The 25,946-nt window shown below is 42.7% G+C and overlaps 1 protein-coding gene across 3 annotated transcripts in view; it reads left to right on the plus strand.

Moving 5' to 3' along the window:
• The window catches only part of ARSK (arylsulfatase family member K), a 324,333-nt gene that overhangs the window by 290,464 nt on the left and 7,923 nt on the right, over nucleotides 1–25,946 (plus strand). The window contains exon 8 of one of the 3 annotated variants that reach the window (XM_053701498.1): nucleotides 24,919–24,974. The exons of the other annotated variants lie outside the window; for them this stretch is intronic. Within the exon in view, the coding sequence (XP_053557473.1) occupies nucleotides 24,919–24,956 (38 nt within the window). The 3' untranslated portion in view covers nucleotides 24,957–24,974. The remainder of the gene's footprint in view (nucleotides 1–24,918; nucleotides 24,975–25,946) is intronic. 3 annotated transcript variants of the gene reach the window in all.

Genomic DNA, 25,946 nt, shown 5'->3' on the forward strand with positions numbered 1-25,946 from the left:
TTTTCTGCATCAAATAACAGCTATTATCATCTCAAACCAGTCAAACCTTAATGCTGAATTTGAGCTCTCTCCTTGTTCCACAAGGGGAAAATAAACTTGTAAAACGCTCACTACCAGATGCACAGAAAAAGCTTCCATCTAGCAAAGTTAGTAAAGGAATGAAGACCACCAAAAACATTACAGAAACAGTCCATTTATGTGTCTATATTTGGGAAGGAGTCAATAGGGTGCAGGTGATCCCTTTGTGGAAGAGGATCCCTTGGAGGGACATTAGAGTTAAGGCATCGCTTGGGTGGATGATCATTAGGATGGAGTTTAATTAGTGTGGGATAGGCTTTATAAGAAGGGTGGTTGCAATTGATAGGTGCAACAATTAAGACCACAACAATTAAGTGATCATTGAACTAAGAATTGTGTGTGTCAGGGGTTAATTAAGGCAATGTTTGGTCATAGAAGGGGGTTTAATTTGAGATAGTGGCTAGCGTGATGCAAAATAGTTACAGTGAGGTTGACTGAGCTGAGTAATTTCACAGTAAGCTAAATAGCAGTTTTGAGGTAAAATATCAGGGAGTTTAAGGTAAATGCAATGCCTTGAGATTATACTAGCGGGGGTGGGGACACTGGGAGATCAGTGAATCCTCTGGAATGCTTAGTTTGATTGTAGATCTATAGATCACTGGTTTTGAAACCTGTCCTCGGGCGTCCCCAACAGGCAAGATTTTCAGGATTACCTTGGGTGAGACCAGGTAAACTAACCATATTTAATAATCATCTGATTGTTTCACATGTGCTCCAGTTCAGATATCCTCAAAATCTGGCCTGTTAGGGAGGCATAAGCATGGTTTGAAAACTAGTGCTCTAGTTTATCATATTTTGCATTGGCACCATTTTACCTATTTTTTAGGATTTTTTTATTTTGTATATTTCATTAGATGTTCTGTATACGTTACCATTACAATTATCTAGCGGAAACCATAACTTGTAACCCCTGCAAAAATGCCTCAAACCCCCTGAGAGACTACCATAAAATGATTAAAATGGGGGGGCAGAGTTAACCGCCAACAAGGATAGACGTGCTTGAGAAGAGCTCCTGCAGCTAAGTCCTCAAAAGCGCATAATTTAACGTATTCCTGCCTATATTTGGGGGTACTCTGGACTTGCTCTAGCCGACAATAACTGCCTCTTCCCCCTTGTATAAAGTTTGGTAAGCTTCGTGGAATTTTGGGACACTTTGAGACGTCCGGTGCCCTGGCTGTGTCTCTGCTGCCGCTCTGCCCTAGTGTAGTGCTCCCTGCTGGCTCCGGAGGGTCGGGGATCCGCTCCGGAGCAGAAGACTCTCAATTGCCCATCAGACAAGGGACCGGTTAGGAATCTGTGCCGCATCACCCTTCTCGCCGCACCACCGGAGGACAGTCTTTCCTGCAGACCATCTACCCAGCCTCACGGACCATCACCCCGGGAGCGACATACCTGGGCCCAGGTCCTACGGGCTTCCACTGACTGCCCGGTCACACCGGGACCCTGCGCGCCTGGACTGTTTTAGGCGCGAAGATCCGCCATCTTAGTTGCGCGCTGCGGCCTGCCCGGGAGGGCTTTCAGGGCCTTACACACCTAGCTACTTGCAGCCTCACCTATCTACGACCCTCCGGTCTTGCGGAAGGCGCCCCCTGCTGTGTTCCCAGACTTCCGAGGAATAGGAGACTCTACAGACATAAAAGCAGCCTTTGGTCCTATACCGCTTCAGACTTCCAGCACAAGGGGAAGGTGAGTCAACCCCACCTTAAGCACTCACAGTCTGGGGGTTATTCTAGAAGGCCACCCACCCCCCCTTGCCCTCCTCCTGCCTCTCCTGAGGTCACTTATTAAACAGACTACTTGTTAGTATCTTGCCTGGAGGACCCCAAGACCTACATATCCTAACTTACTTAGGCCCTTCTGCAGCACCACAAGACCCATAGGGCTAGGGCCCCTCTCTGTGCTACCCTACAGTAACCCTGCCTGTGCCGGGACATTCTACAACCAGTGTTGCTGCATACACCTATAAGAGCATAAGTAAGCTCTGCACTTTGAACTGTAACTGTTCCTTCTATCTAAGTAAAAACCTATCTGAACTTGTTTCATTGCATCTCTGGGGACTGCTTCATTCTGCCTACAGGGAAAAGAGCACAGCATAGAACCCCAGGACCTAAAAGTTCAGGACACTGTGGCCAACTTACTCTCCCCTGTTCTCCTGTCCCCCTGACAGGTAGCCCTACTGTACCCTGCTGCTTGTATCGTCAAGCTAGGAAGAAAACTCTACAATCCTGAGGGGCTGCAGTCACAGTAAACCTACTTCCCAACTCTGCCTAAAAGCGTCCTTAGTGTGATCCTCTGAACACATTAACCTGTCCCACTAATTGGTGCCACTGTTGCTGCTGCGTCAGCCTATGTGCCTTTGGGCTCTTTGCTCAGAGTGGAGTGTTGTTACTTTTATCTGCCCTACTAATGCTGGCTTTTCTTCACAGGCTCTATTTACTGTGTTAATTTATGTAGATGCCTTCTGTTTGTTAAGCACATGTCTACTTAACTCCTCTTTGCTGCTCTTAACCTGCATTTCTATATTTGTATTGATACTGTGGTTTTAGGCCATACTCAGGAACACACTTAAACCAGCCTAGAAGTTAGTGTACTCTCACATCCCTGGCTCACCCCAGTGGCGCGCTGGTCATTTCCACCTATCACTTACCATAAAACACCCCCCCTCCCCCCCTAATCTAAGCTTAGTGATAGCCCACTAGCCTTGGCCTCTGAGTGCTTAACCCCCAACTCTCGAGGCGTAGTGCTCCCCATCATTTTTATACTAGTTATCTGTTAGGGCCTTTGCTACCTAGAGTTGACCTAGAACTTTAAAGCATACTGCTGTGTTTACTTATTACTCTGTGTTTTAGTGTTAGTGCTTAGGGTCCCGCTGTACGGGACGGACTACATTTACCCCCCCCCCGCGCCTCCTCCGCTCCGACCCAGCCTGTCTGGGTTGGTCACCTCCACTTCCCCTTTTCCCTTCCTATTGGTCGTATCCCCCTCCCTGAGGTGCGTGGGGGCTCTTTGGAGTCATCAACACTGCTGAGGTGTAGTATTATGTGCTAGGTGTCATTCCTCATGAGGACAGTGCGAGCCCCGCTCTTACAATATACCATATATTGCTAATGTCTCACCCAGGTATTGAAACTTAACCCTGCTTTCTCCCTAACTTTAGTCCAGGGTCTCCACGACTTCTCTATAGATACGTGGTCAGGGTGGGCCTTGCCTCCACCATACCGACATACTCCTTGGTTTCTTTTCACCATCAATCATGTCACACTCAGCTAGAAAAAACACCAAGTCTCAAGCGGCCTCGAAGCAGACTGTTCTAGACCATTTCTCTCAGCCGTGCAAGAAACCCCCCGCTGTGAGTAAGGACATTAGCGACCCAGAATCTCAAGATGAGGGTTCGCAATCAAGTTCTCAGTCTGTTGCACATCTCAACCACTACATCACCGAAAGTACTCTTCAGAAACTCCTCGCAGCTCAGACTAAATCTATCACTTCTGAGATTCAGAGAAGTTCGTCTGAACTTAAAAAGGAAATCCAAGAAATAGGAGATAGGGTTGACTCCCTCGAGCGACAACAAGACGATCTGGCTACAGATAATTCAAACCTTCTGGCCTACGCAGAAAATCTAGCCGAACAAATCTCCCAGCTGGAGCTGAAGCTGGCAGATGTGGAGGACAGAGCTAGGAGGAACAATATTAGATTTAGAGGCATACCTGAGACGGTAAACACGGGAGGTCTACAGGAATTTCTCACAGCTTTGTTCACCGCATACCTTGGCCCCCTAGAAGGTAACATGCATGCTATGGAGAGGGCCCACAGGGCTCTCTGGCCACGTTCAGTATCATTGGACAGGCCGAGAGATGTGGTTGTCTGCTTCCACTATTTTACCTTCAAAGACCGGCTGATGCAGGCAGCATACAGCAGACCTACTCTGCCTGATAATTTCAAAGACATCCAACTCTTACCTGACCTCTCCTCACATACCTTACAACAACGAAAGCTCTATGCTCCAATTACTACTCAGCTGAGGAAGGCAGGGATCAAATATAGGTGGGGTTTCCCCACCAAGCTGATTGTGACTAAGGACAATCAAACCCACACAGTTTCTTCACCTTCTATGGGAGGCACTCTACTAGCCAACTGGGGACTCCAAGCTGCCCCCAGCAACCAGCAAGAGTCTCGCTCCAGATTAAGGGTTTCAGCACCTGAATGGTCTGTCAGAGAACAAAGGCCAAAGCGACCAAAACCGAACCCCCCTGACCACACCCTGAGGCCTCAAGCCTCACCCACTTGAGACTGTTGGCATACATTTCAATACCGCTGTTTGGTTCATATACTGTGGTTTGTTTTCATCCTCAATAATTGTTGTAACTATTCTAGGTTAGAGTTTCAGTTGATATATATGGTTAATTAATTAGTTACTATGTGTTTTTTTTTTCGCAGTTGAGCGGGGCTAGCTGCACTCATCCCTTTGTCTTTTAGACACGATTAACTCCCCCCCCCAACTTCTGGTGCCCATCCTAGGGTCCCACATAGGTGGACTACTTCCACTTGCTATCCCTCATCCTCCATCCCCTACTCCAACTAACCTTTAACCCTACCCTTCTCTCCTCCCCCCCCCTCAGGAATCCTAAATGGCCTCCCTTAGATTCCTCACTCATAACGTCAGAGGCCTCAACACTGTAGGCAAGAGAAGCCTTCTATCACGTTCCCTCCGCCACCACGGAGCGGACATAGCCTTCCTTCAGGAGACGCACCTTCTAGCGGACTCCTCCCCCCCCCACATCTCCAAGGACTTCCCAGTATTTGAGACAGCTTCCTTCACAAAGAAGGCCAGAGGAGTGGCCGTCCTAATCCACAAAAGAGTAGCTTACGAGCCCCTCTTCATTTTCAGAGATCCTCAGGCTAGATACCTCATTCTCATATGTAATTTAGATCATGTCACATATACCCTTGTTTCGGTCTATCTCCCAAACTCGCTTCAACCCAGATACCTCAGGAAGGTCCTTCTCCATGTGGAGAAGGTTAAACAAGGCAGAGTTATCCTTGCTGGTGACCTGAACATGGTATGGGATGAGAAGATAGATAGGAAATCAGGCCCCTCTAAGAGACTTCCCCCCAATCACGACCCTACCAGTCGTAGGTTCCGGGAACTTATTTGCCAGTTCACGTATTTTGACATTTGGAGGTCCCTGCATCCGCTAGATAAAGATTTCACCCACTTTTCCCACCCTCACTCTACACACTCTAGGCTAGATTACTTTTTCTGCCACCCAACTGTCCTAGATCTGGTCCGTGCCGTAAATATACACCTTACCCCGTGGTCAGACCATGACCTTATCACCTTAGACATTGACTCTAGTCACACTACTAAAACCAGAGCCCCTTGTTGACTGCCACACCATCTCCTTTCAGATGTCCTGTTTAGAGAAGAGATCAGGAAAGAGATCTGCTTCACCCTCCAGACCAATGATACCCCAGAAGTTAGTGAGAATACTATATGGGGGCATTTAAGGCTACTCTACGAGGCCTTTTCATCCGTAAGCAGATAGCAGACTGCGGGTACTCAAACCCAAAGGCGGGCCCCTGACTCGGTAACCCACATAACTGAGGTGGAAGACCTTAGGCGGCACATTTGCCAATTAGAATTCCGTAAAACACAATCCAATCTCCTTCGACTGAAACACCTCCTATATTCCAAGGGCAATAAAGCAGATTCTTTACTAGCCAATAAAATCAGACAGCGTGCAGGTGCCACTCGTATTCATGAAATCAAACAGGGTGGCCGTTCAGTCCGACTTCCTTCCCAGATTGGCCAACAGTTTCATCAGTTCTACTCTGAACTTTACAATATTGGCAATACAACGGCGATAGGGAAAGCCCCTTCGGAAAACATAGACTCCTTTCTCCACTCCCTCAAGCTTCCCACCCTTGATGACTCCCATAAAGAGTGCATTGACTCCCCGATTACTAGCCAGGAGATTAAATTGGTTATTAAAAAACTAAAATCTCTTAAAGCCCCTGGACCTGATTGCTTCACGGCAATTTTCTACAAGACATACCTAACAGAACTCGTCCCTATGCTTACTAGATTCTTCAATAAGGCTATATCCACAGGGGAATTTGACAGGGAATTCCTTGAGGCCTCCATCATCACCATCCCCAAACCCAATAAAGATCCTACCCTTTGCGCTAGCTACCGACCCATTTCACTCATCAATACTGATGTTAAGATATACGCCAAAATACTGGCTAATCGGCCTTCGACCGCGTCAGATGGGAATATCTCTGGCGGGTCTTAGAGAACTTCCAGTTCCCTACGCGTATTATCCTAGCAATCAAAGCTTTATACTCCTCCCCAGTGGCTTTAGTGAGAGGACTGGGGTTTGACCCCACTCCCTTTCCTATATCTAATGGCACCCGTCAGGGTTGCCCCCTTTCCCCGATTCTGTTCGCACTGGCCATGGAGCCTCTGACTGCGGCCATCAGGACGGATAACGAGCTTTCGGGAATCACCCTACGCGGTACGGTCCATAAAGTAGCCCTATTTGCAGATGATACTATCTTATTCTTTTCTAGACCCTTATGAGAGATTCCGAGACTCTTGTCTCTCCTAGAGACATTTAGCTCCCTGTCGTACTATAAATTAAATCACTCAAAATCCAAATTATTCACCTCTGGGTTCCCCGAGGAGGTCTCCAAAAACTTATGTAAAAAATATAAGTTTATCCCCAGCCATAAGTACGTATCCCATCTCGGTGTTAAATTATCCAATTCTCTCCCCCAAATTCTTGAAGATAACCTCAAACCACTTTTGACCGAGCTAAGGTCACTGCCCTCACATTGGAACTTCAAATGTGTATCCTGGTTAGGACGCATAGCAGCTCTAAAAATGAGCTATCTCCCTAAACTCACATATGCCCTCCGCTGTCTGCCATTAAGAGTTCCTAGAACTCTTTTAGTCCAGTTCCAGAGCGCTTGTACAAAATACATTTGGCAGGGTAAACCCCCTAGAGTTGCCCATAATGTCCTGCAATACCCTAAAGTGCATGGCGGGGTCGCTTCTCCCTCTATTTTTAGGTATGCGGATGCCGCTATGCTCACTCATATCTCTCAATGGGGTGTCAAGGACTCAGACAGCAAATGGAGGTCCATTGAGCAAGCCTCCCTACCATATAACCTTACGTTAAGGGACCTAATATGGACGCCACCCCATTGCAGAAGAAACCTGGGCGCCTCTAACTTGATTATAAAGGAATGCCTGGCTGCCTGGGACCACCTAAGGCATAACCCCAAGGTAGCCCCTCATCCTTCCCCAATTACCTCCGGTTTACCGGACTCCCATCCGAACGCTTGGGCTCGGCTAGGTGTTATGAAGGTGGGAGACCTATGGTCAACCCCGCCACATACAACTTTTTCCCCCTACACCCAACTCAGCATAACTCCATCTACACCTTTGTATATGAAATTTGAATACTCCAGAGTTACTAGTTTCTTATTAAGGTGGGGTTTCAAACCATCTCTACCTAGACAGCTTACCATCTGGGAAGCTAGATGGCAACAGGGGCTCAGATTGGGCAAACCAATGTCCTTACACTATTCCCTTATGGAAGGCGCTGCCCCAGTTGACAAAGCCCAGCATATTCTGAAATGGGAACGGAAGTTAGACTTTATGAAACCCTCTTTAGAGTGGCAACGCACGCTCCTTTTCACAAAGAAAACCCTCCATTGCATCACCATCCTTGAAACCTACATTAAAGTGCTCACACACTGGTATTATGTCCCAGCTAGGCTGGCGAAAATCTTCCCAGAGGCCTCCCCCACTTGTTGGAGAGACTGCACGCACATAGGAGATATGATCCACATTTGGTGGAGCTGTCCCAGACTTAAACCTCTATGGAACAAATGTTTCTCTACACTAACCAGTCTTGGTATTAACCTACCCAGAACTCCCGAGACGGCCCTGTTTCACTTAGGTGTCTGCAAATTACCCAAACATTACGGTGCACTTTGTATTTACCTTCTATCAGCAGTTAAACTTAATATAGCGAGATCTTGGAAAAGATCCCTTCCCCCAGCCTGGTCGGATATTATATCCACCATGGCTTACATGTACTCTATGGAGAAGAGTATCTACTATGCCTCGGGTAGGACCGATTTCTTTGAACTGATCTGGTCCGACTGGAAAAACAGTTTCGATACCCTCTGGCTCCCCACCTTCGAAACCTAAATGGCAGTATACCCCTAACCACATGTGCAGTAGTTCTGATCTCACCCTTACAAATTTGTACTAACCCCCCCCTCTTGAAGTCATCTTAGTGTATTTTCCTACCCTTTGCCCCTTTCCTCCTCCCCCCCCCCCCATCCCCTTTCGATGATAGCCTATGTCCTGTTAGGACACTGACTCACTTTCCATTGTAATTTACTTCATGTCTGTATAGATTACGTAAATGCAATGATATTGGTTGTATTTGTACTTGATGTACGATTGTCTCGTACAGTTGCTGTATCTATTTCACTTTTATTTTAACAAAAATCAATAAAAATGACAATTAATAAAAAAAAAATGATTAAAATACAACTACACAGAAAAAAGAACTATTTTTTTTAAAAGGTCTACAGTAATATTGCCCTTTGTGTATACTTTATATGTCACTGCAGATCACTTAATGCTAATTCTGTGAGCAATCAGCTTACTTGTCCTGTCTGAGACATGTAGCCATACATATGTCAACATTCTGTTAAAAAGAGATTGCTTTGTGGCTAATAATGATGTAGATATATCACGCTGGTATAATACTTTATCAGAATGTTGAGAACACTCAACATGTTATTGTGTTGACATTTCCATTATTCAATATTTTAACATTTGGTTCAAATATAATGGCAGGGAAAAGAAACTTTGAGAGTTTTTAGAGTGTTTTAGCCGTAATGGCTTTTTATTGCTGAGCAAAACGAAGTAAAACACATTATTGATTTATGCTATTGCAAAATCCAGTTGTATGTTAAAAAAACAAAAAATCAAACATACTTCTGTAACCTTATTCTCTACTGTATTAAAACATGGGGATTACCAATTTCTATATGTATTATAACTAACTTGTTGTGAGTATATATATAAATAAATACAGGGAGTGCAGAATTATTAGGCAAGTTGTATTTTTGAGGATTAATTTTATTATTGAACAACAACCATGTTCTCAATGAACCCCAAAAACTAATTAATATCAAAGCTGAATAGTTTTGGAAGTAGTTTTTAGTTTGTTTTTAGTTATAGCTATTTTAGGGGGATATCTGTGTGTGCAGGTGACTATTACTGTGCATAATTATTAGGCAACTTAACAAAAAACAAATATATACCCATTTCAATTATTTATTTTTACCAGTGAAACCAATATAACATCTCAACATTCACAAATATACATTTCTGACATTCAAAAACAAAACAAACACAAATCAGTGACCAATATAGCCACCTTTCTTTGCAAGGACACCCAAAAGCCTGCCATCCATGGATTCTGTCAGTGTTTTGATCTGTTCACCATCAACATTGCGTGCAGCAGCAACCACAGCCTCCCAGACACTGTTCAGAAAGGTGTACTGTTTTCCCTCCTTGTAAATCTCACATTTGATGATGGACCACAGGTTCTCAATGGGGTTCAGATCAGGTGAACAAGGAGGCCATGTCATTAGATTTTCTTCTTTTATACCCTTTCTTGCCAGCCACGCTGTGGAGTACTTGGACGCGTGTGATGGAGCATTGTCCTGCATGAAAATCATGTTTTTCTTGAAGGATGCAGACTTCTTCCTGTACCACTGCTTGAAGAAGGTGTCTTCCAGAAACCGGCAGTAGGACTGGGAGTTGAGCTTGACTCCATCCTCAACCCGAAAAGGCCCCACAAGCTCATCTTTGATGATACCAGCCCAAACCAGTACTCCACCTCCACCTTGCTGGTGTCTGAGTCGGACTGGAGCTCTCTGCCCTTTAACAATCCAGCCACGGGCCCATCCATCTGGCCCATCAAGACTCACTCTCATTTCATCAGTCCATAAAACCTTAGAAAAATCAGTCTTGAGATATTTCTTGGCCCAGTCTTGACGTTTCAGCTTGTGTGTCTTGTTCAGTGGTGGTCGTCTTTCAGCCTTTCTTACCTTGGCCATGTCTCTGAGTATTGCACACCTTGTGCTTTTGGGCACTCCAGTGATGTTGCAGCTCTGAAATATGGCCAAACTGGTGGCAAGTGGCATCTTGGCAGCTGCACGCTTGACTTTTCTCAGTTCATGGGCAGTTATTTTGCGCCTTGGTTTTCCACACGCTTCTTGCGACCCTGTTGACTATTTTGAATGAAACGCTTGATTGTTCGATGATCAACAATGAGGTACCAGTTTACATAATTTGCAATTTTAAGAGTGCTGCATCCCTCTGCAAGATATCTCACTATTTTTGACTTTTCTGAGCCTGTCAAGTCCTTCTTTTGACCCATTTTGCCAAAGGAAAGGAAGTTGCCTAATAATTATGCACACCTGATATAGGGTGTTGATGTAATTAGACCACACCCCTTCTCATTACAGAGATGCACATCACCTAATATGCTTAATTGGTAGTAGGCTTTCGAGCCTATACAGCTTGGAGTAAGACAACATGCATAAAGAGGATGATGTGGTCAAAATACTCATTTGCCTAATAATTCTGCACTCCCTGTATACACATATCCTATGACCCTGCAAAACTCACAGCCCTGAGTGCTCACCAGCACTCACATACAGCTGCACAACTCTCAGGGACTCAGGCAGTTAACCCCAGACAAGCCCAGATGCAAAGCCCATGGGGAAAATTACAGAACAAAATTATTACCCAATACATAAAAAGTCTGGCACTCTCAATGTACTCTGCATATGAAAATAGAAAAAAAAATGTTTTATCTTCTGTTGCAAGCTGATTTAACAAGGTACAAAGACTGTTAACCCAGGTGAATATGCTACCTTGGACTCCTACGACTACGCCTGGCCTGCAAAGACACATTTGCAGCGTTTGCAAATTTTATTAACCCTCCTGTGAGGAGTCTTAACAAGGATTTACAACATCCTTTGTAATTTACTTTAACGGAAGATGTTCCGGAAACTTTTGTTCAATTGTTTTTATTGTACCTGCCTTTATTGACATGTAATGTTGCCTTTCTTTTTCTAATAAAGTTTGCAACTTTAAAAAAAAAAAAAAAAAACAGTAAGAAAAAAATGTCTGGCACTCTCTTGCAAGCAGACAGCTAGATTAAAAGCAAAATGGAAGACTTAGTTACACAGCATTTGGCCAAATGGTGATAGGCCCATAAACACTGAGATAAAAACAAGGGTGACACAAGCCCTTTGTAATTTCCCTAGACAAATTCAAAATATGGAAATGAACTGCACTCTCAAACCAGACTCGGTACACATCCTATGACCCATCAAACCTCACAGCCCTTGGTGCTCACCAGCTCTTACAGCAAGCTGCACAGCTCTCAGAGACAAGTATATAGCATTATGATTTTATTTTGCTCACTTTCTAAATAATATGCATTATCTAGCTCTGCAACAACCAAAATATGCCAGACAGGATGTTGTGGGTAGACCTCTCATGCAGAGACCTTGCCACCCATTATATCCTTATTCAAGAATGATGTGACTGACATGTTGATCTATGGTAAGATAGGGGTAAAATTATGGTTGGGATTAGCATAAGGTTTTAACAATACATAAATATATATTTTACATGGAGTTTTATTTCCCTTTACAAAGAAATTTGTAATTTGTCTTTAAAGTGGCGTAAAACATTTTGAGTTATGTGCATATTATAAAAGGGTTAACTGGTGTAAAACAGTGTGTGAAAAAAGATTGTAGAAAAAAAAGCTTATAAGTATTTTAATAACATTTCCAAAAATTTACTTACACTTCACTGTTCCAAAATGTAGCTTGCTCCACCCCCCTTATCAGTGTCTTACTCCAAGCCCTGAGGTATCATGTAACAAGGTGTGCACCTGAGGATAATGACTTATTACTGCTATTGTTTGTTGCCAAGAGGCTTGCTTGTTTCCATGAGGATAATGTCACATGCTTTGTGAAAGCTTCAGCATTATACTATGCACTGCTTTACTCAGGTGTCATGTGACTCTGGCCCCTACTGTGCATATGCACAAGTACATTCTACCATAGCTATGGCCTGAATAGCACATTCCATATATGAAAATGACCAGGGAGAAGCTTGCTGCAAACAAAACTATGCCTGAATTAAAGGGGTTAATGAGAAACCTTTTTGCAGGTAAGCTTTGGCTGCATTACATATTTAGGAACTTATGTTAGTTCATACTGTTTTATCTCCCTTTAAGGCTGGTGGTGCACGTATAGGGGTATTATGAGTTGAAAGAGGTTCTTTATTAATATAGCTGTGGATGTTTGCTTCAAGCCATGCTACTAGAATGGTTCTAGATATCTCTCCGGTGGAATTTTCACTTGATACATTTTTTGTCTTTGAATTTATTCTGTAACATTTTGAAGGCATTTTGGATCTATGCACTGAGAGGTTATAATTACTTGCAACTTCGGGATATGAGTTGGGGCAGGTATAGATGTTTTCAATCCATCAATGTTTGACTTGTGATGCCTCAGCAAGTGAGATATTAACTTTACAGTTGGGTTTTATTGAATCTAGGTCACTATGTTCTTAATTCCTGCTAAGGGTTAAACACATAGACAAAGCTTCTGTAGCACTTTGGATGTGGCCAGTTATTGGAGTCTATGCTGTTCCTAATGGGATCACTAGCTGTAAACCTTCTCAATGCACTAATGAATTGAAACCAGAATATTTAAAAACATAAGTTAAATGTATGTTGCAATTTATACAATTTTTTTTTTTTAAATATATTTTTTTATTGAGGTTGAGAGATAATGTAACAATGAGGTACCAGTTTACATAATTAAAAAAACATAATCACAATAGTCATTGAGAAATGACAACAACATATTCAAGTGGCAATCCATGTTATCTAACGAGTGAACTATAGGTGAATCATGAAGATAGAAACTGGGTATAACTATTTGGAACCTCTTTTTCTATAAACCAAATTCTACTTAATACTGTAGATCGTGAAATGGTGTAGATGCCAAGGTTTGGAGAGCCTAGTAACTAAACAGGTGACATGCAGGGGGTTCAGTCGCTTAATTTAATCCATCATCTTTAGTGGGTGAAAGGCCAAGGATTAATTAGATGGTAAACGCACCTACAGGTTTGGATGGGTAGTAAAATGGTTTGGGTGGGGAATAGGGTAAATCAGCTGTCAAGAGCCGCTTTAAATGAGGGGGTGAGGTGCAGTTGGGGGGGAGCGGGTCGTAGTTATATACATTATAGGAGCTAAGACGACACTATATGTCGTAAGATATTAAATGTTGAAGGCTTTCTTTAGTTAGGGATTAAGGAGATAAATAGGAGGTTGCGGCTTAAAGGGGAAATGTTAATCAGGGGAATAGCCTCCATAAGACTATACTTTAGGTAGTCTTGAACTATAGTAGCTGAGAGCTTAGCTTAAGGCTACTTTCCTATTATTACATAACAGCTGACCTATCAAAATTTGTGTCACACTTAACATACATTATAAACAATGAACTAATAAACAGATGACAATGTATAGAAAAAAACATCTTTGATGTGAGAGACTCAGAGACGCCCTAATAATGACTTTTTTTTACTATATGTTATTGGACCACTGTAGGGGACACTGCTGTTAAATAAGGTCCTCTATAAATTACCATAATGGAACAAACATAAAAACCAATTCAGATTAATAGGGACGTAGTATGTATATGGAAAGCCCCATAAACAGTTAACACAAATGTGAGATAAAACAGATGTCTACTATATCAATTATGCCACAGCAGTAGTAGAGTTGATAGACAAAAACACAATAAACCTGGACCCTTACGTAGTGAAATATGTGAACAGTATTACTTATAATAAAGGGCCCAACAGCACAGCCACATCGTATGAACTACAGTTGTATGCTACGATGAAATGTGGTAGGGGCAGAATCTACTAGGTGCTCCTAGACATGGATTTCTGACGGGTAATGTGTACTTATTATAGGAGCCATAATTGCTGAGATAAGAGGGGAGCTGTGGGGGCCACTACGTTAGATCATATGGTGTCAGTATGTACCGTGTGGTTGGGTCCTGTGTGCAAGTTCAATTCCGTTATTGATATATATTATCTATTGTGTGGCATAGGGGCATAAGTATCAACAGAACTATCCAAGTCTAGGGGATCTAATATAATAAATTTTGTGAATATGTATACGCCTATTGCAGACTATAGTATGGGAAGGGAGTATGTCCTATTTCCATGAAGAAGATTAAGGTAGGATACACTATATATGGGGTTTCACCTAGCTTTATGGTATATTATGGATTGGAATCTAACTTGTGTCACTGATGACCAGACTCTGATTTAAGACTTTGAGAGTCCCCATATTGTACACAGGGAAAGATACGTGAGGGAGAATAGTGGGTCATGTAGGGGTGTGTGTATATTAGTGGGAGATTAACTCTATTCCTAAAATAAAGATAAACACTGTGTTTCAAGCTTGGAAAGGTCGTGCATAAACCAATGATGTGAGCATGGACAGTTGTGGATAATATGATGCATACCCACAGACTTGAGACAGTAAAAAGCTAAGCAGATGCATGTAGATAAGTCTGCTGGTGCAGAATCATAAAGTGAAACTATTATGAGCAGATATGTATCGTCCAAGGTGCACATAAATCTAAGAAAAAAGATATGGTTTGGTACAGCGCGTGCCCCGAATCCCACTGTTGGGAAATAAAAATTAATAATACTATAAATCAAACCCACTAGAGACGATGGCGTGTTTAGGAGGTCAGAGCATTAGGTATATGGTATAGAAGTTATCCGTGTGTTTAAGCTCCATGGGATACTAATACTAATCTACAGGAAATGTCGGCTATAAGTCCCTTTCTAAAGTAGGACCTCAGCTCACAGTATTATTCATATAGAGTGGCAAATACAATCCTAGAGGTACACATGTTAATTGACAAGGTAAGTGACAATAATAAACGTAAAAAAAAAGAAATCACAAATACAGGTCTGGTGTCAAAAGGAGCTATGTAGCTCTGTGCCGGTAAGTGTTATTAGGAGTCAACCAACCTCAGACCGCCTTTGGGCTTGCAAGTGCTCCACACCAGGGAATTTGGCTGGGGGGTCATGGAAGACTCTACAGGGGCGCTTAGAAATAAAGCTCAAAGCCCGCCTCATGGCGCTTATGTGGATGTGGTTATCAATTCTATGTCTCTGAAGCCCGGTGAGGAAATACGGATCCTTCGAGTCTATCTTGCCATGGTATCTCAATTGCTCTTTACGTAGTAGGGTCTCTGGATTAGACACATTGTGATCACCGCAGGGCTGCATCGTGGACCAGGAACGTGAGCCCACTCCTCCATCTAGGCGCCAATCCCTCCAAACGTTGCTAGTCTTTCTCGTAGACAATTAAGGGTGCATGGCTTTCAAAAACAAAGGATCAGGAGGACCATCTTCAGAGAGGTTAAGTGCAGCCGTGTCTTCCTCGACCCCCGCCACGACCGGCCACTTCGAGGCAGTAGCCGAGTGAATGGCGGTGACGTCGGGAATGACGTCAGACTGCTGGGGTAGTATGAAAAGGCCTTGACTGGTCGTGTCCACCATCTTGTCCTGTCGGAGTAGGTAAGTTACCAGGGGGTGAGCTGTTGAGATCCCTCTCTGTCGTGTCAGGCAAGTCCTCCCAGCTGAGAGATAGGTGTTGGGAGAGGATATTGAACTGTGCGTCCATGCGGAGTCCCAGCACAGCTAGGGCATCTAAGATTAGAGAGTCCATCCTCTCGGCTGAGTGGGGGATCAGGTCTGCCCTCAAAGGAAGAGCCTTAGAAGAGAGTCCAGGATACAAGTTCCATTGGATCCTAGTTTTGAGAGATCCGATGTGGCTGACCCTTCACTATCGAGAAGATCGCTATGTCCCTGCCATCACTGCCTCTACGGTTGTTTTCGTGTCCTTCCGCAAGTTACTCCCAAATGTGGTCAGCAAAGTCCATTATTGAGTCTTACATCCTATTCACTATGTGAGATGTTATATTATGGCTACTTAGTGGTCTTTGTCAAGTTATTAGAGCAGGAGCTCCCAGTACCTGCTTCTGCTCGGCTCCACAGTTGGCTCCGCCACCGCAATTTATACAAATTGATTAATATAAATTTGCTGTTTTTTATTGTGCATGTTGTACAATCTATAGTTTTGTGGGAAGTTTAAAGAAGAGGTTTTCAGGAGTATAATTAATTTAACCTCTGTTTACTTCTTAGCATTTGATTTTTTTTATTGAATAGGTATTACAAATGAGAAATACAACAAGAAAGTGGAACAAAAAGCTTTCACATTGTCATGATTACCTCCGTTCATCGCCGTGTCGCCGCGGCTCCCGGATCTTCTCTGTGTGACTGACGTCATGTTGCTTAGCAACGTGACGCTTTCTCGACACACCCCTCTGATGACGTTTACGCTCCTGCCTTTAAACCACGGCGGGAGATCTGAATCGGGGCCCGTTTGTTTGTTTCCCTTTGGAGTTTGTGAGTACCTTATCAAATTCTGTTCTCTTGTGTACCGACTTCTGCCTGCCTGACCAAGCCTCATGCCTAAACCCTATTTGCTGATATTTGGATGTTGACTTCTGCCTGCCTGACCTTGCCTGTAGCCTTTATCCTTTTGCTGATATTTGGATGCCGACTTCTGCTTGCCTGACCTTGTCTTTTGCCTCTACCTTTTGCTGATATTTGGATGCCGACTTCTGCCTGCCTGACCTTGCTTTTGCCTTTATCTTCAAACCTTTTCTTTGATAAATTAAACCTGCTTAAAGGGACATTTTACTTTTACAAGCTGCAAAAGAGAACTTTGCCTTTCTGTCTGTTATAAACCTGCTTAAAGGGACATTTTTACTTTTACAAGCTGCATAAGAAAACTTTGCCTTTCTGTTTGTTCTAAACCTGCTTAAAAGGACATTTTACTTTTACAAGCTGCATAAGAAAACTTTGCCTTTCTGTTTGTTCTAAACCTGCTAAAAAGGACATTTACTTTTACAAGCTGCAAAAGAGAACTTTGCCTTTCTGTTTGTTATACACCTGCTTAAAGGGACTTTTACTTTTACAAGCTGCAAAAGAGAACTTTTTCCTTTGTTTTACAAGCCTGCTAAAGAGGACCTTTTTTCAGAGCTTCAAGTAAGAGCATTTCCTTTTTATTCTTAGTACTGCTTAAAGGGACGTTTTATCCTTTGTGGCTTTCCTGCATTCTGGAACAATAATTATTTTAGTTATCCTTCTTATCTGCTTCCTGAGTGGGTCACGTCCTGGATATTTCTCAGTGTGCTAGCGTGTGCTTTCAATTCACGCTAGCAGTTGGGTTACATCCCGGATTGATTCCAGAGCGGCTGACATTACAAACGGGCCATAAAAATGGACCCCACTGAATTATCTATGGCCGTGGCTCACCAGGGACAGCTCTTGGGATCTCATGCCACTCACTTGCAGTCTCTGGACACTAAACTTGATCAAATTACTGCTCTATTACAAAATTTGGTTGCTACCGCACCTCCCAATCCTAATCCCAATCCAAATCCGATTGAGGCATTACCTCCTTCGATTCCTAACAATCAGTCTCAGGTACAACTAAGTCCCAGGATACCTCTTCCGGATAAATATGATGGGAATCCTGAAGAATGTAGAGGCTTTCTGAATCAATGCCGTCTTCATTTCCGAAATAGCCCTACTCTTTTTGCTACTCCCTCTTCTAGAATCACATTTCTTATTTCCTTAATGAAAGGAAAAGCCTTGGCTTGGGTATCACCTTTGCTAGAAAAGAATGATCCTATACTTTTGGATGTTGATACATTTCTATCTACGTTCTCAAACGTATTCGATAAACCTGGAAGGTCATCCGCTGCTGAAGCTACTCTCCTGGATTTACGTCAAGGAAATCAACCAGTCTCTCAATACGCTATTGAGTTCCGCACCCTTGCCTCTGAAACCACTTGGAATCAGGGAGCACTCAGAGCCGCTTTCCGTAAAGGACTTTCTGAGCGTCTCAAGGATGAATTGGTGTATCGTGAACTTCCAGAGTCCTTAGAAGCCTTAATAAATCTCTGTATCAGTCTCGACGCCAGGTTTCGTGAACGCCAACAAGAAAAGGATAGAACACAGAGGACTTCAACTCGAACACCTTTTCGTTTGGCTCCTCGTTTTTCTAATCCAGTCACTCCAGTCTCTCCTACTACTGATCCGGCTGAACCCATGGAAGTAGGAAGTATAAAATTAACTGAGACTGAACGCTTGAGAAGACGGACTCTTGGCTTATGTCTGTACTGTGGCCTTAAAGGGCATTTATTAAGGGATTGTCCTACTAGGCCAGTAAAAGCCAGGGCTTAACTCTAGTCCAGGGAACTGAGTTAAGCCAAAATAGTGGTCATTCCCTATACAAGAAACTCTTTGTTCCAGTAACCCTTCTAATTGGACATAAGAAGATTTATACCCAAGCTCTAATTGATTCTGGTGCTGGAGGAGTGTTCATTGACTCTACATTTGTCTCTACTCATTCTATACCCTTACTAAAGAAGGAGTATTCCATTTCAGTCTCTACGGTCAGTGGAGATCCTTTGGGTTCTGGATATATTCAGTTTTCTACTCAACCCTTACTCCTCACCGTAGGAATACTTCATTCCGAGACAATTTGTTTTGATGTCATTCCCACTCCGCAATTTCCCATTATCTTGGGATTACCCTGGCTCCAGATTCACAATCCCATTTTTTCTTGGACTTTCGGTGAACTCACTTCCTGGGGATCTACATGCCAGACTAAATGTCTTCAAAAGATTACTAAGTTACCACTCACTATTGCTCTCACAGTTGAAACTCCGGAATCCTTACCTATGCATTATCATGACTTTGTGGATGTTTTCTCCAAAAAAGAAGCTGAACGTCTTCCTCCTCATCGCCCTTTTGATTGTCCCATTGATCTCCTTCCCGGGGCTGCCTATCCTCGAGGCAAGACATATCCACTTTCTAAACCAGAAAACATGGCTCTGGAAGAATATATAAAAGACAATCTGGCTAGAGGATTTATTCGACCCTCCTCTTCCCCTGTAGGGGCTGGTTTCTTTTTTGTAGGAAAAAAGGATGGCGGATTAAGACCCTGTATTGATTACCGAGGATTGAATCAGATTACCATCAAGAACAGTTATCCTCTACCCCTTATTCCTGAACTTTTTACTTATCTTCAGGGAGCCACCATTTTCACCAAACTCGACCTACGTGGTGCATACAACTTGATCCGTATACGCAAAGGAGATGAGTGGAAGACTGCCTTTAACACTCGATTTGGGCATTATGAATATTTGGTCATGCCCTTCGGGCTATGCAATGCTCCGGCGGTTTTCCAACATTTTGTAAACGAGATCTTTCGTGATTTTTTGAATATCTTTGTTATCATATACCTGGACGACATCTTAATTTTTTCTCAGAACCACCAAGATCATGTGCACCACGTCAAGAAAGTACTTCAACGTCTAAGAGAATTCCATCTGTTTGCTAAACTGGAGAAATGTTCTTTCCATCAAAAATCCATACCCTTTCTGGGTTATGTAATATCGGCATCTGGATTCGAAATGGACCCTACTAAACTTTCTGCCATTTTGGATTGGCCTAGACCTGATTCTTTGAAGGCTTTACAACGTTTCCTAGGCTTCGCCAACTATTACAGAAAGTTCATCAAGAATTTTGCTACTATTACTTCTCCTCTTACTTCTCTCACTAGAAAAGGACAAAACTGTAAAGAATGGCCTTCTGAGGCTATAGAAGCTTTTGAATCTCTCAAAGAAGCTTTTTCCTCAGCACCTATCCTTCGTCATCCAAATCCTGAGTTTCAATTTATCCTGGAGGTGGATGCTTCCTCTGTTGCTGCTGGAGCTGTTCTGTCTCAACGAATACCAGAGACTGGAAGGATTCATCCTGTTGCTTTCTTCTCTAAAAAATTCACTCCTTCCGAATTTAACTATGACGTAGGGAATAAAGAGTTGCTTGCCATCAAAATGGCATTGGATGAATGGAGACATTGGCTGGAAGGTACTTCTTTGCCATTTACTATACTTACTGATCATAAGAACCTTCTGTATCTCCAAACAGCCAAACGATTAAATTCCAGGCAAGCACGCTGGTCATTATTCTTCTCTCGGTTTCACTATAATTTGTCTTACATACCTGGTTCAAAAAATATTAAAGCAGACGCCCTTTCCAGACAATTTAAAGATACCCCAGTTCCTGAGTCTGGTACCATTCTCCAACCTCATGAAGTCATTGCCCAGTTAACAACTTCCTGGTTACAAGAATTACAGTCTGCTCAAGAGCATCTTCCTTTGTCCTGTAAACCTCCCGATGGTTTACTCTTTGTTCCTGAACGCCTTCGTTCCAAGATTTTATTTTGGGCTCATGATAGTCCCCTTTCTGGACATCCTGGCATCAGTATTACCACTCGAAACCTCAAACAACATGTCTGGTGGCCTACACTCTCTCAAGATGTGAAGGATTACGTCTCAGTATGCACACAATGTGCCATGAACAAAACTCCACGCCAACTTCCTTCAGGATTACTCCAACCATTGCCTATACCTCACCAGCCTTGGACTCATGTATCCATGGACTTTATTACCGATCTTCCCTTGTCCACTGGGAACAATACTATCTGGGTGGTGGTCGACAGGTTCACTAAAACTGCTCATTTTGTACCCTTACCAGGATTACCATCTGCCAAAAGACTCTCTGAACTTTTTATTTTACATATTGTAAGAATCCATGGATTTCCTCTAGATATTGTTTCAGATAGAGGGGTACAATTTGTTTCTCGATATTGGAGGTCACTTTGTAAACATTTTGGAACTACTATATCTCTCTCTACTTCTCACCACCCACAATCGAATGGTCAGACTGAAAGAGTAAACCAGTGTCTTGAAACATATCTTAGACATTATGTGGATCATTATCACTCTAACTGGACTTCTTACCTTCCTTTGGCTGAATTGGCTCATAATGCCCAGTACAATTCCTCCCTTCAGACTTCTCCTTTTCATGCAGCTTACGGATATCAGCCTAGAACATTCCCTTTGCATACTTCCTCCACAGTGAATCCTGCTTCTGATCTTACAGCCCGAAGATTAACTCGACATTAGCAGAAGATACATCGTATTCTTTCTGTAACTTCTAGACGTTACAAGTTCTTTTCAGACCTTCGACGGAAGAAGGCTCCCAAATATCGCCCTGGTGATAAAGTTTGGATTTCCTCTCGATTTCTTCGCCTGAAACAACCTTCTAACAAATTGGGACCACGATATGTGGGTCCTTTCCGAATACTGGGTCAGGTGTGTTCCACTGCTTATCGGGTGGCTTTACCCAAGACTCTCAAAGTCCATCCGGTATTCCATGTTTCTCTTTTAAAACCTGTGATGATTAACAGGTATTCTAAGCCTTTTTCCAAACCTCCACCGTTATTGGTGCATGGACACCCTGAGTTTGAGATCAGCCATATTCTAGATTCCAAGTTGCGTGGCAAGAAATTGTATTATCTCATTCATTGGAAGGGTTATCCAGTCACGGAACGTTCTTGGGAACCGGCTCATCAAGTGAATGCTCCTATTTTGGTCAAGACCTTCCACAAGACTCATCCTGATAGGCCTGGTCCTGTCCCCCGGAGGGGTCCTTGAGGAGGGGGGTGCTGTCATGATTACCTCCGTTCATCGCCGTGTCGCCGCGGCTCCCGGATCTTCTCTGTGTGACTGACGTCATGTTGCTTAGCAACGTGACGCTTTCTCGACACACCCCTCTGATGACGTTTACGCTCCTGCCTTTAAACCACGGCGGGAGATCTGAATCGGGGCCCGTTTGTTTGTTTCCCTTTGGAGTTTGTGAGTACCTTATCAAATTCTGTTCTCTTGTGTACCGACTTCTGCCTGCCTGACCAAGCCTCATGCCTAAACCCTATTTGCTGATATTTGGATGTTGACTTCTGCCTGCCTGACCTTGCCTGTAGCCTTTATCCTTTTGCTGATATTTGGATGCCGACTTCTGCTTGCCTGACCTTGTCTTTTGCCTCTACCTTTTGCTGATATTTGGATGCCGACTTCTGCCTGCCTGACCTTGCTTTTGCCTTTATCTTCAAACCTTTTCTTTGATAAATTAAACCTGCTTAAAGGGACATTTTACTTTTACAAGCTGCAAAAGAGAACTTTGCCTTTCTGTCTGTTATAAACCTGCTTAAAGGGACATTTTTACTTTTACAAGCTGCATAAGAAAACTTTGCCTTTCTGTTTGTTCTAAACCTGCTTAAAAGGACATTTTACTTTTACAAGCTGCATAAGAAAACTTTGCCTTTCTGTTTGTTCTAAACCTGCTAAAAAGGACATTTACTTTTACAAGCTGCAAAAGAGAACTTTGCCTTTCTGTTTGTTATACACCTGCTTAAAGGGACTTTTACTTTTACAAGCTGCAAAAGAGAACTTTTTCCTTTGTTTTACAAGCCTGCTAAAGAGGACCTTTTTTCAGAGCTTCAAGTAAGAGCATTTCCTTTTTATTCTTAGTACTGCTTAAAGGGACGTTTTATCCTTTGTGGCTTTCCTGCATTCTGGAACAATAATTATTTTAGTTATCCTTCTTATCTGCTTCCTGAGTGGGTCACGTCCTGGATATTTCTCAGTGTGCTAGCGTGTGCTTTCAATTCACGCTAGCAGTTGGGTTACATCCCGGATTGATTCCAGAGCGGCTGACACACATCTTTCAACTTATAGAGTGCCTGTCAATCATTGAGCACCAGGACCACAATACACTTAAAACATAGGTAACTGGTAAATGCCTAGTTACATCTACCTCTCTTTCCTTTTGTAGCATTGTTCTTACCATTGTACAGGTAGATGCTTCATGTAGGATCCAGGCATAACCTTCCCCTACTCTTCCCTCCCGCTTCAACTCATCTCATGAAGTTCTGGCACTTAAAGGAACTGTACTGCACACAAGTGACCATCCACAAGACTCAAGTTAAGGGAAAATTGAAGGTTATATCATTGTTATGTGAGTGGTGAGCACTCAAAGGGTTTAATGACTGCTGCAAGTGTGTTATAGAGCAGTGATTTTATCCCTTGATATTTTTGGGCAATTAAACATAGACACATAGAAACATAGATATTGATGCCAGATAAGAGCCATAGGCCCAGCTAGTCTGCCCGATATTTCCTAGAAGTATAAACTAATCTAGTTTGTAGGATAGCCTTATGCTTGTCCCGGGCCTTTTTAAAGTCCCCCACAGTGTTTGTTATTACTACCTCTTGTGGAAGTTTATATGAATTGATCACCCTTTTTCTAAAGAAGTGCTTCCTCAAATTACTCCTGAATATACTACCCTTCCACTTGAGATCATGAAAGATCTTGAATGTTCCCTTTTTATGTAAAATACTCACTGGCTCCGTTTTACTAAGCCCTTTAATATACTTGAAAGTTGCTATCATATCACCTCTTTACCTTCTCTTCTCTAAGCTATACATATTTAGGTAATTGAGCCTCTCCTGGTACGCTTTATTTTTTAGACCATGTACCATTTTGGTAGCCCTCCTTAAACAGATTCAAGTTTGTTTATATCCTTCTGAAGATATGGCCTCCAGAACTGCACACAATACTCAAGATGAGGCCTAACTAATGATCTGTAAAGTGGCATAAGAACCTTACTATTTCTGTTGCAAATGAGTTGTATCACAGGTTTGTATGTGCTCCAGAAAATGAAGTTAAATCTGAGTAACCATAGGGTAATACCATTGTTTTTTTGCATGTGTTACTTTAAACCTAGGGGTTAAATCATTATTAATTATATTTATTTCTTACACATGGTACATGATCCACTACTCCTGGGAGTTACTATTCTCTACCACTAGGAGGCAAAGATTCCCAAACCCCAAGAGCCCTATAAACACTCTCCCACCTCACACATACCTCAGTCTTTACTTTGCCTCCGCTGGAGGTGGTTGAAGAATGTAGATGTGCATTTGATTCTTCAGAGAGAGGGGTTTTCAGTATATATTGAGGTCCGGTTTCCCTTCAGAGTACAGTGCTTGTCAGAAGGATGTATGTGTGTTATGTTTTGTGATTCAATTTTCGACTCATGGTAAATTTTTAATAAACCTTCCATAATTGGTCGCAAGGACTTTCCTATTACCTCCCTCTATGGATCTAATATATACTCTTATTCCATAACCTCTACTGATATGTTTCAGTTATGCTTTGGAAGTCTGCTGCTTATTTACTTGTGGATAAGTGTCTATTGGTAAGTATCATTTATTACACATATAAACACTCTATAGCTATGTTATGGGCACTTTTTAAGTTTGTATATTTTTGCTAATATATATGGCCCTGGGACAGAATCCTTTACACTATCCCCTTCCAGTTTGCGTGTGTCTGCTTTTTTGGCGCGCTTAGTTTAAATTTTGCACATTAGCCTTTAGTTTTAGGTGCGTTGCTTAAATGCAAATTGGGTTAATGCTTGTCGGGTTACCACATGTCCCTTTAGTCTTTGTATAGTTCTTTCACGCATCAACCGGTTTACGCACGTTGGGTTATCGCATGTTCTTCCTCAGCTACGCGCACCCTGGATTTTCGGGAAGGCTTAAATTCCTTTTAGCTGTTACTTTTTTTTATGCACGTGTTATTTCTTTCTGATGAGTGTTATCTGCATTTGAATGTTATGTTTATGTCTTTTGCAGTTCGTCTTAGAGCGCATTGTACCTGTGAGTTTATTTGAAAAGCTACTTAAGAAGGGGTATGTGACTTATGTTTAGAATTATTAATACAATCAGACCAAGCAAATGCTGTTTCTTTGGGTATTAACACACCTTCGGTTTGTTCATTACAGGATATACTGACATTTTTTCACCTGCAGTTTCTGAGGCATTGACTGCTGTACCACCTTCAAACAAGTGTAAAATGTCAGTTTAGATTTTACCTTCTACAAGTTCTATGTGCCCTAAAACTCGGGGTATTGTTATATCTTCAGATGGTGAAGTTTCCTCTGGAAATGAGGAAGCTTCAGTTGATGTTGAACCTGATATTTCTTCTTTTTTGTTTAAATTTGAACCTATTACTTTAGGGGTTAAAGATCCTAAAGTTTCTGATGATAACCCTTAGAATTTTTAAATTATTTTTTAAGGGTTTAATCTCCCTGAGGTTTTCCCTATTCCTGACGCTGTCTCTGACATGATTTATAGGTAACTATTCCTAAAGCCTGTATACACGGGCCATTTTTTGCAGTACAGCTGTCACCCCTTGCTCCCTTCCCACCCTCTCTTCCCCCTCTCTTTTGCTCTCTCTCTTCTCCCTCTCTTTTGCTCTCTCTCCCCTCTATTTTGCTCTCTCTCCCCCTCTCTTTTGCACTCTCACCCCTCTATTTTGTGCTCTCTCTCTCCCTCCTCACTTTTGCTCTCTCTCTCCACCCTCTATTTTGCTCTCTCTCTCTCCTCCTCTCTTTTACTCTCTCTCTCCCTCTCTTTTGCTCTCTCTCTCCCCCTCTCTTTTGCTCTCTCTCTCACCCTCTCTTTTGCTCTCTCTCTCCCCCCCTCTCTTGCTCTCTCATTCCCCCCTCTCTTTTGCTCTCTCTCTCTCTCAACCCTCTCTTGCTCTCTCTCTCTTCCCCCTCTATTTTGCACTCTCTCCCCCTCTCTTTTGCACTCTCTCCCACCTCTATTTTGCTCTCTCTCCCCCCTCTGTTTTGCTCTCTCTCTCTCTCTCTCTCTCT

The sequence above is a fragment of the Bombina bombina genome, chromosome 2 (assembly GCF_027579735.1).
Source record: "Bombina bombina isolate aBomBom1 chromosome 2, aBomBom1.pri, whole genome shotgun sequence".
Classification (NCBI taxonomy): Eukaryota; Metazoa; Chordata; class Amphibia; order Anura; family Bombinatoridae; genus Bombina; species Bombina bombina.